Genomic DNA, 10993 nt, shown 5'->3' with positions numbered 1-10993 from the left:
AACAAGTTTGTCTCTGTTAAAACACTTACAAAGAGAACAAGACCGTGGTGAGGTTTGAAAACAAGCTGAGACAATAAGGTGATTCAGACTGTAACCATAGCAGTGAGTTCAGTCTCTCTAAAATGCAGGGGAGGCCAAATACGTTTATTATTGTGCAGTGGGAAAACAAGTTTGTCTTTGTTAAAACACTGACAAAGAGAACACATATCGTTCAAACGGTATTCCAGACCCATCACTCACTGAACCCTAATTAAATGTTAGCATTTGGAAGTATGGTTCACACATGGGCCTATACATCAGAATGTCTGCTCCTCTGTCCCACAGATGATGCCACAGTAGTGGCAGTGGTTCTTTCAATGAGCTTTTGCACATAGCCTTCGAAACACCATAACTGCATCAGTGCTCGCTGGGTTGCTTAGCAACTGGATAGCACATAGATCCCTACAGAAAGCCTCCTCTTCTGTATGAAACACATCTTGTCTGATTGTACCATGTGATGTGCATTTGAGTAATAATGTGATTATCATTCAAATAAATACTTGAATAATGTTTTATGCTATTTAAGTTATTGATCTAATATGCTCAGGTGGCTGCAGCAGTGCCTGTATGTTCTTTATCTACTTACACAACTGCATGGATGTAATATGAACTGCATTTAGCTGCATTTCAATTGTGTGTGTGTGTGTGTGTGTGTGTGTGTGTGTGTGTGTGTGTGTGTGTGTGTGTGTGTGTGTGTGTGTGTGTGTGTGTGTGTGCGTGCGTGCGTGTGTGTGTGTGTTGGTGTTTGTTGTCTTCAGTGAGTACCTTGTGAGTGTTGATGTGTGTTCAAATAGGCTATGTGGTAAAGTGGTAATGCATGAAACGCACCGGAACGTACTAGCAACATTCTAATGGGTTGCAGGGAGAATAGACTCATATGGCCATCATTTCATTTCATTCCTTGGCGATTCAGTGCATGGATAGGCTGCCGTTGAAATTTCTCCTTAGATTTCAGATGTTTTAAATTTCAATTAAGATTAGAATTTTATACAATACATTTGGCTGAACTTATTTCCCATGAAATCTTGTACAAGGGAATTTCAACACTTGTTTTCACCACAAATGCTCTTGCGGGTGTTCCTCAATCGTTGTCATTATTTGCTCAGTGCGTCGAGAAGAAGATGAACGAAACATGTAAGGTATTCAATCAAGAGATAAGGTTGGACAACGGCGACGACTGGGCTTTTCACTTGGTTATCCTTTTTGACATTAAATACAATGTTGTGATACATACACTGGCCGATATACATGAAGGATCATCCATATTTCGCTGTGCCTAATTTTTCACTAGAAGGGTGATATAGCCTGCTCTGACGTCTGCATCAGATATTGTCCATTGCATTTTTTTATGGACATTTTTTCCTCACTGACTTTGAGTTGAGAGAAGCAAATTTACATCATCATCAGCAACAAAAGGGGAATGAATATTTCTTTTTTCTTTTTTTTACCCACGCCTCCCCTTTCACCCCCAAACATTTACAGCTAAAACAAATTCTTAAACACATCATAGCCTACATTGTGGAACAATCTCTAGCGCCGGAGCATCGCTGGAACCATGCCTCTTCTGCAGGTTTGGACTGGGAAATTGCAACTGCCAATTTAATCAACAAGACGCTGCTGTTCCTTATCAGACGTCTCTCATTTTTGCTGGACTTTTTCGTTTTTAAAGAAAAAGGCTTGTTATCACTTTTTGAAAGTCTTGTGTAGGCTGTAATGAGCAAGATGTCGGATCTTCTGGTGTTGGTTGAGGGGGTCTGTGACCTGCACGGATTTCCATAGCTTGGGAAAACAGCTTGGACCAATTACGAGGTTTAACACGCATTTTGTATAAAGCCATTACATGACTAAATGTATCATATATTTTTTTCCAGCAATTTATTTTAATTGCTTTTTTTTACTTTCTTTTCACAATTTTCTTTGGAGCACAAGCGGTTGGATTATTGAAACTATATAAGGATTTGTGGAAATGTTGGGTCCTCAAGAAGATAAATTATGTGGAATGTTCTCTGCTTTGGCGGCTCTGTCCTTCGTTTGCTTTGCTCAAAGGTAAGACAGCATTCTAAGATATATTTCCATGAGAGCAAAAGCTTATCATAATGTTCAGAGGGCTATAGGAAGGAAAAACCCCACTGAAATCAGATTTTGTCAGCACCGACATTAAGGCGACATTACTACTCATATTGCGTTTGCAATCTAACACGAAACCATTTTCTGCGGCGCACGCGGCTGTGTGCGAGCAAGAGGCGCGCGTTCATGTTGTCTATTGTTAAAACGCACTCCTATCCAAATTGTAAATAGCTGCTAATTGGCTGGGGCGAGTATCAATCATATTAAATACAATCAAACCGTACATACCCGATAATTAGGTACAATGCTGAGTCTATTAAATTAGCCATACCATTGATCAATCATCAGCACGAATAGCTTTTTAATGGATGTTAGCCAGAGGAATGTAGCCAAAGCCTCATCCGTACTGAAATTTTAAGACGTTGACTATAGACGTATATCTGCGCAGTGTTTATGGAAAGAAGAAAATCATAAATCCACCTAAGTGCAAATGACCATGTCTTGATTCCACCCCCATCAACAACACCATGTCGCCTACCTACTACCGATTCATCATTGATCAGCGGGAGAAAATAAAACCCAAACGCCTGTCAGTCGTTTAAAGTAGGTCATCATCACTTCAACACATATGATTTAGAATTTGATAAAACCTTTTTTAATTCAACATTCACACTACTCTTCAAGTCTTCAGTCCTCTCCAATATTGCGTATTTTGAGCACCTGTAACCGCCTAGTGGAGATGGTGAAGTAGGCTTAGCAATAGAAGGACGATTTCTTGACTAATGTTTTGTCATGTCCAGTGTAAATCAAGACATACAGGTAGGCCAACAAAAGATCTATATTCACCACGTTCACATGATATATTCCCCACTGGGCTACATTGCATTTAACCTACTGAGACTGACAACATTCGCTCGCTAATCAAACAGTCGTGGCCCCAAACTGGGTCTTCCATTTTGACATTTCAATTTCATTTTAGTGGCCTATCATGACAGGAAATATACGGGGTGATCACTACGCTTCTCACGCTCCTACACGCATTGACACGTTCGTCAGCTCATTGATTTCATACTTGTTTATGCCTCGTAAGTTATGTGGTTAATTACATTGTTATTCAGTGTAAATAAGTAACATATCAATCAGGTATTTTATTTAATTACGGAATTTAAATACTTATGTGTTTCTCAATGTCCCACTGACACATGCAATTAGATGTAAGAGCTGAGTCTTTAGCATGCCAGGTGTAGCCTAATTCAGATCACTTCAAGAAAGCAGGCTCCCAACCCCCACTAAAGCAGTGGTTGTTGCCATAGACTTACCAATTAGAAATGTCAGAAATATTGAAATGTCATCTTTGAGGTTTGCTACTGAATATTGAGCAAGTTGAAGACTACAAGTGTAATGTGAAACATGTTCAAAAGTAGGCTAACTGAGCTTCATGTTTAGTTTCAACTCATGGCTCCTGACAGGGTCTTAAAACTGATTTCTTTCCACAGCACCTCCACTGGACAAACCGGAATATCTGTGGCCAAGGCCACCGTGGACAAGTTGCTGAAGGGGTATGACATCCGTCTGAGGCCTGATTTTGGAGGTGTGTGAGATATATTGCACCTGTGCTATTGCTTGTTATTTCTCTGAAACCATTTGAATTGTTAGCCTTTTGGAACACCAAAGGCATAGGCTTTGAAGTGACTGCTACCATCTCATTTGCTCCGCATCTATTAACCACCACATATGGAAGATGGCTTGTTCTCTAGAAGTGGGGCGCATACAGAACCTGTCTAATACTAGGTTTCTTGATGTGCAGCTACACTGACAGATTGTTAACCAAGGGTTATGCTAGTACACAAAGTCTTTGTAATAGAAAAAGACATGAAGCGTTTACCTACCGAAGCAATTAATAGTGGGAATCTAGGCTAGTAGATTGGTATAATTGTAGAGAACAACATAATGGGTTGAACCACTAGAGTGGTGAGTTTTGAAAACAAGCTGAAGACAAGTGATTCAGACTGTAACCATAGCAGTGAGTTCAGTCCTCTCTAAAATGTAGGGCAGGCAAAATACGTTTATTATTGTCCAGTTTGTCAGTCGTACTGGCAAAACACTGACAAAAAGAGAAAGTTGTATAAAATGAAAGCTCATTGGTGAGGTTTAAATGTTACTTCAATAGTAATAGGAAAGCAACAGCATTATCTTGAAAGATAATTCTGTCATAACAGCCTTATAACTGAGTGGGGTCGGTTTGTCTGATCATATGCATTCAAGACATCAATCAGAGCAGATCTGTTTGTCTGATCGTATGCATTCAAGACATCAATAAGAGCAGATCTGTTTGTCTGATCGTGTGCATTCAAGACATCAATCAGAGCAGATCTATTTGTCTGATCGTATGCATTCAAGACATCAATAAGAGCAGATCTGTTTGTCTGATCGTATGCATTCAAGACATCAATAAGAGCAGATCAGTTTGTCTGATCGTATGCATTCAAGACATCAATCAGAGCAGATCTGTTTGTCTGATCGTATGCATTCAAGACATCAATAAGAGCAGATCAGTTTGTCTGATCGTATGCATTCAAGACATCAATAAGAGCAGATCAGTTTGTCTGATCGTATGCCTTCAAGACATCAATAAGAGCAGATCTGTTTGTCTGATCGTATGCATTCAAGACATCAATCAGAGCAGATCTGTTTGTCTGATCGTATGAATTCAAGACATCAATAAAGCAGATCTGTTTGTCTGATCGTATGCATTCAAGACATCAATCAGAGCAGATCAGTTTGTCTGATCGTATGCATTCAAGACATCAATAAGAGCAGATCTAGTCAAATTAGTGATCAAGGTCAAGCACAGCTGGTGACACATGTGATTATGGTAACAGCTGATTATATATATATATACAGTACCAGTCAAAAGTTTGGACACACCTACTCATTCAAGAGTTTTTCTTTATTTTTTACTATTTTCTACATTGTAGAATAATAGTGAAGACATCAAAACTATGAAATAACGCATATGGAATCATGTAGTAACCAAAATAGTGTTAAACAAATCAAAATATATTTTATATTTGAGATTCTTCAAAGTAGCCACCCTTTGCCTTAATGACAGCTTTGCACACTCTTGGCATTCTCTCAACCAGATTCATGAGGAATGCTTTTCCAACAGTCTTGAAGGAGTTTTCCTTCACTCTGCGGTCCAACTCATCTCAAACCATCTCAATTGGGTTGAGGTCGGGTGATTTTGGAGGCCAGTTCATCTGATGCAGCACTCCATCACTTTCCTTCTTGGTCAAATAGCCTTTACTCAGCCTGGAGATGTGTTTTGGGTCATTGTCTTGAAAAAAAAAATGATAGTCCCACTAAGCACAAACCAGATGGGATGGCGTATCGCTGCAGAATGCTGTGGTAGCCATGCTGGTTCTAAATAAATCTAAATAAATCACAGACAGTGTCAAAAGCAAAGCACCCCCACACCATCACACATCCTCCTCCATGCTTCACGCTGGGAACCACAGATGCAGAGATCATCCCTTCACCTGCTCTGCGTCTCACAAAGACATGGCGGTTGGAGCCAAAAATCTCACATTTGGACTCATCAGACCGAAGGACAGATTTCCACTGGTCTAATGTCCATTGCTCTTGTTTCTTGGCCCAAGCAAGTCTCTCCTTCTTGTTGGTGTCTTTTAGTAGTGGTTTCTTTGCAGCAATTCACCCATTAAGGCCTGATTTACGCAGTCTCCTCTGAACAGTTGATGTTGAGATGTGTCTGTTACTTCAATTCTGTGAAGCATTTATTTGGCCTGCAATTTCTGAGGCTGGTAACTCTAATGAACTCATCCTCTGCAGCAGAGGTAACTCCGGGTCTTCCTTTCCTGTGGCGGTCCTCAAGAGAGCCAGTTTAATCATAGAGCTTGATGGTTTTTGTGACTGCGCTTGAAGCAACTTTCAAAGTTCTTAAAATGTTCCGTATTGACTGACCTTCATGTCTTAAAGTAATGATAGACTGTAGTTTATCTTTGTTTATTTTAGCTGTTCTTGCCATAATATGGACTTGGTCTTTTATTAAATAGGGCTATCTTCTGTATAACACCCCTACCTTGTCACGACACAACTGATTGGCACAAACGCACTAAGAAGGAAAGAAATTCCACAAATTAACTTTTAACAAGGCACACCTGTTAATTGAAATTCATTCCATGTGACTACCTCATGAAGGTGGTTGAGAGAATGCCAAGAGTGTGCAAAGTGGTCATCAACGCAAAGGGTTTCTACTTTGAAGAATCTCAAATATAAAATATATTTTGATTTGTTTAACACTTTTTTGGTTACTGCATGAGTCCACGTGTTATTTCATAGTTTTGATGTCTTCACTATTATTGTACAATGTAGAAAATAGTAAAAATAAAGAAAAACCCTTGAATGAGTAGGTGTGTCCAAACTTTTGACTGGTACTATATATATATATATACATAATCACATATAATCATAGTACCTTAAAATACACATATTTTAATCACTTACATGTTATCCAAAAAACATGTTATTTTTGCTTGAACATTAAAGCAGCCAATCGGTGTTGTTGTAAAAAGCACAGTAACAACCATGATCAGATACCTGAAACTTAAACAGGGTTTCAACAACAAAAACGGTTGTAAAACATAATTCAGCCATTATGTCTTTATTTGTTGTACTTTTCTCTCCTCTTTTTTCTCTCTCAGTGGTTAACGTCAAGCTAGAAAAGAGCACCTTTGACAGAGATGTGCTATTGTGTATATGGGATGTCGCTCTCTCTCTCGCGCGCCTTTGAATTATGCCTTGCTTAGCGGTCTACACTTGAGGTCACCATAAAAACATTGCATTAAGCTTTTTCTCGTCCAGCTCTCTCCTTGCTTTGCAGCTCTAGTCAGTTCCCATTGCTCCTCCACACTGCAGCACACTAAGTTGTTAGTCTGAGTGTCCCGGGCAGGCAGCGGCAGCGCCTCTTCCTCCAGCCACGGCTGCCTCAGGCCAGGGAGCTGTAGTCCATCACATCCTGATAACTCCATCATCAATCAGCCACTTCTGTCCTGACACAACTGCTGACCAACTTCAGCTCTGGAGAGCCAAAAGAATGAGGGAGGCCTTTTAATTGGTGCCCCATGCTGGACTGAGATATTTGAAGCTATTGTGCTGGAACCAGAATAGAGAAAACTGACCCAGAACGCTATACTTGTCGATGATAGGGCCTGTGGTTTAAATGGTTGAATCCTGGCTTGCCCAGGGTGCTGCCGTGGGAACCAGTTGATGTGTGGTGGCCTTATCGCTGGTAGATCTTCATGAAAATGCAGGCTGCACTCGCTCCACACAGCCCCCTGTCCCCTCGCCTCTTCATTGATCTCTGAGCCAAACTGGAATTCAACTGACAGAGCCCTAAAACGGTCAACACAATCCAACAGCAGGCTTTCACACACTATCTCCCCACCCCCACATCCACCTACCTCCACTACTAAGGGGAATCATATAAATTGGATTTCATTCTTTATGCTTTAGTTTAAGGACAAACTAGTCAACCTTTACTTTGTAGCGTGAATGACAACAAGGGCTACTGTGACTTTTCTCTAAGCGTATCTGTGTCTAATTTTGCAGTTTATTTGCATATAGTCCAGAGTATGATCCGCGAGGTTAGCAAAATGTTAAGATAGTATGGTGAAACAATAAAGACAGCTTTTCCATCTCACTGCACTCTCCTCTGCTATGTTTCTGTAATATTCAGTGTTGGGTTAGTTGCCGATGCTGAGGCCTTGTGTTTCTTACCTCTTTTACTCTTTTCATGTTTGTGTAGATTATAGGCTTTGGCTCTTACCTCTCAACAAATAGCCCATGGATGTAGTGTACTGTCTGACTGAGAAATAGCCTGTGCTAAGCACAATCCAAACCACCCAGGTGCTCTGTCGAATCTGATTATGTATTGAGGTAACTAGACAGACAATCAAGGTAGGGAAATAATACATCAGTGCTTGATGTTGATGAGGAGGAGGAGGAGGATGATGATCATGGTATTTTTCAAATTGTTGAAGGTATGACGGTATCTGACGGTATTTTATGTTTTTGATTAATAACATTTCTACATTTGCTTTATGAGTAGTGCGTGATCCTAGGGTGGCAACACATACCTTCTAAATGATTTCAATGGGTCTTTCTCCATTCTGATTGTTTATACTGTTCAATTCAACTTCAGCCTAAAATAATTTTCTGCATTTCCATCAATTTCTGCATTTCCTGCACTAATTTTGTGTTTCTTAGGGGACCCTATAATCTTTGGCTTTATTAAATCTTTAGTCATATAGCAAACATATTCATGCTTCGCCTAATCCTCTTTGATTTAGAAGATACTGTTGCACAAACAACATGCTGATTTAGGCCTCCACCAGCACTGGTATCAGGCTGTATTAGCTAACTACAGTTGAAGTCGGAAGTTTACATACACCTTAGCCAAATACATTTATTAAACTCAGTTTTTCACAATCCCTGACATTTAATCCTAGTAAAAATTCCCTGTCTTAAGTCAGTTAGGATCAACACTTTATTTCAATGTGAATGTGACATTTCAGAATAATAGTAGAGAGAATGTCACGATCGTTATAAGGAGTGGACCAAGATGCAGCGTGGTATGTTCCCATCCTTTTATTAGGAGGAGAAACTTAAAGAACAAAAAACAATAAAGCGAACAAACGAAACGTGAAGCTCAGAGTAGTGCTCACAGGCAACTATACCTAGACAAGATCCCACAAAGCACAATGGGGAAATGGCCACCTAAATATGATCCCCAATCAGAGACAACGATTAACAGCTGCCTCTGATTGGGACAATACCAGGCCAACATAGATATATAATTCCCCCAGATAACCCACCCTCAATCACACCCCGACCTAACCAACATAGAGAATAAACAGCTCTCTATGGTCAGGGCGTGACAGAGAATGATATATTTCAGCTTTTAGTTCTTTCATCACATTCCCAGTGGGTCAGAAGTTTACATACACTCAATTAGTATTTGGTAGCATTGCCTTTAAATTGTTTAACTTGGGTCAAACGTTTTGGGTAGCCTTCCACAAGCTTCCCACAATAAGTTGGGTGAATTTTGGCCCATCCTACTGACAGAGCTTCTGTAACTGAGTCAGGTTTGTAGGCCTCCTTGCTCGCACACGCTTTTTCAATTCTGCCCACAAATTGTCTATGGGATTGAGGTCAGGGCTTTGTGATGGCCACTCCAATACCTTGACTTCGTTGTCCTTAAGCCATTTTGCCACAACTTTGGAAGTATGCTTGGGGTCATTGTCCATTTAGAAGACCCATTTGCGACCAAGCTTTATCTTCCTGACTGATGTCTTGAGATGTTGCTTCAATATATCTACATAATTTTCCTGCTTCATGACGCCATCTATTTTGTGAAGTACACCAGTCCCTCCTGCAGCAAAGAACCCCCACAACATGATGCTTCCACCCCTGTGCTTCACGGTTGGGATGGTGTTTTTCGGCTTGCACGCCTCCCCCTTTTTCCTCCAAACATAACGATGGTCATTAGGTCCAAACAGTTCTATTTATGTTTCATCACACCAGAGGACATTTCTCCAAAAAGTATGGTCTTTGTCCCCATGTGCAGTTGCAAACCGTAGTCTGGCTTTTTTATGACGGTTTTGGAGCAGTGGCTTCTTCCTTGCTGAGCGGCCTTTCAGGTTATGTCAATATAGGACTCGTTTTACTGTGGATATAGATACTTTGTACCTGTTTCCTCCAGCATCTTCACAAGGTCCTTTGCTGTTGTTCTTGGATTGATTTGCACTTTTCACACCAAAGTACGTTAATCTCTAGGAGACAGAATGCGTCTCCTTCCTGAGCGGTATGGCGGCTTCGAGGTCCCATGGTGTTTATACGTGCGTACTATTGTTTGTACAGATGAACGTGGTGCCTTCAGGCGTTTGGAAATTGCTCCCAATGATGAACCAGATTTGTGGAGGTCTACAATTTCTTGGCTGATTTCTTTTGATTTTCCCATGATATCAAGCAAAGAGGCACTGAGTTTGAAGGTAGGCCTTGAAATACATCCACAGGTACACCTCCAATTGACTCAAATGATGTCAATTAGCCTATCAGAAGCTTCTAAAGCCATGACATAATTTTCTGGAATTTTCCAAGCTGTTTAAAGGAAGGGTTGAAAATGAGTACGTTTGCACTGACTCAGTACTTTAATTAGCTAGTTAGCCACCCAGCTAATTAGCGATTAGCATTAGTGGTTAACATGATTTAGCTTAACTGGCTAAGAAAATACAAACTAGTTGTTTGCAGATGTAAGAAACACAAACTAATGTTGTAATTATTGAACGCTTGTGGATCTACATTAAGATCAAATTGGAAACATTGTTGTAATCAACATTATTGCATGTGCTGTAACATTATTGCAATAATGTTACAGCATGTGCTGTAACATTATTGCATTATTGCACTGTAACATTATTGCATTGTTGTAATCAACATTATTGCATGTGCTGCACTGACTATGCAGACTGAACGAAAGTGTCTCGTGGTCAAGTAACAGAAAATGCGCTCCTTGAGTGACAGGGGATGGGACTAGGTCTGTGTGGAAAGCGGCGTGGAGAGAGAGAGAGAGAGAGAGAGCGCAGAGGGATGACTCAAGTAGCGGAGTAAACTATAAAAATGGACGTTACACAAGGCGTATCCACATTTAACAAACCAAACATTCAAATATCGTTAGAGAAGGTAAAGTAAAACCCCAAACTGGTCCGTGCATCAATTCCGGTATTTACTAAAATACAGTGTACCGCCCAGCCCTATAATGGGTCATGGTGGTAAGGCCAGTGGTTGGTTTATATATGGCAATACATTC

General features: G+C 40.3%; 1 protein-coding gene across 1 annotated transcript in view; it reads left to right on the top strand.

Moving 5' to 3' along the window:
* Nucleotides 1–833: 833 nt before the first annotated feature.
* Nucleotides 834–10993, top strand: part of LOC129868872 (gamma-aminobutyric acid receptor subunit beta-4-like) — a 75734-nt gene continuing 65574 nt past the window's right edge. The window contains exons 1-2 of the mRNA XM_055943195.1: nt 834–2085; nt 3603–3697. Of these exons, the coding sequence (XP_055799170.1) occupies nt 2006–2085; nt 3603–3697 (175 nt within the window). The 5' untranslated portion in view covers nt 834–2005. The remainder of the gene's footprint in view (nt 2086–3602; nt 3698–10993) is intronic.

Source organism: Salvelinus fontinalis, chromosome 13, assembly GCF_029448725.1.
Source record: "Salvelinus fontinalis isolate EN_2023a chromosome 13, ASM2944872v1, whole genome shotgun sequence".
NCBI lineage: Eukaryota > Metazoa > Chordata > Actinopteri > Salmoniformes > Salmonidae > Salvelinus > Salvelinus fontinalis.
This window is presented reverse-complemented; position numbering and strand designations above follow the sequence as displayed.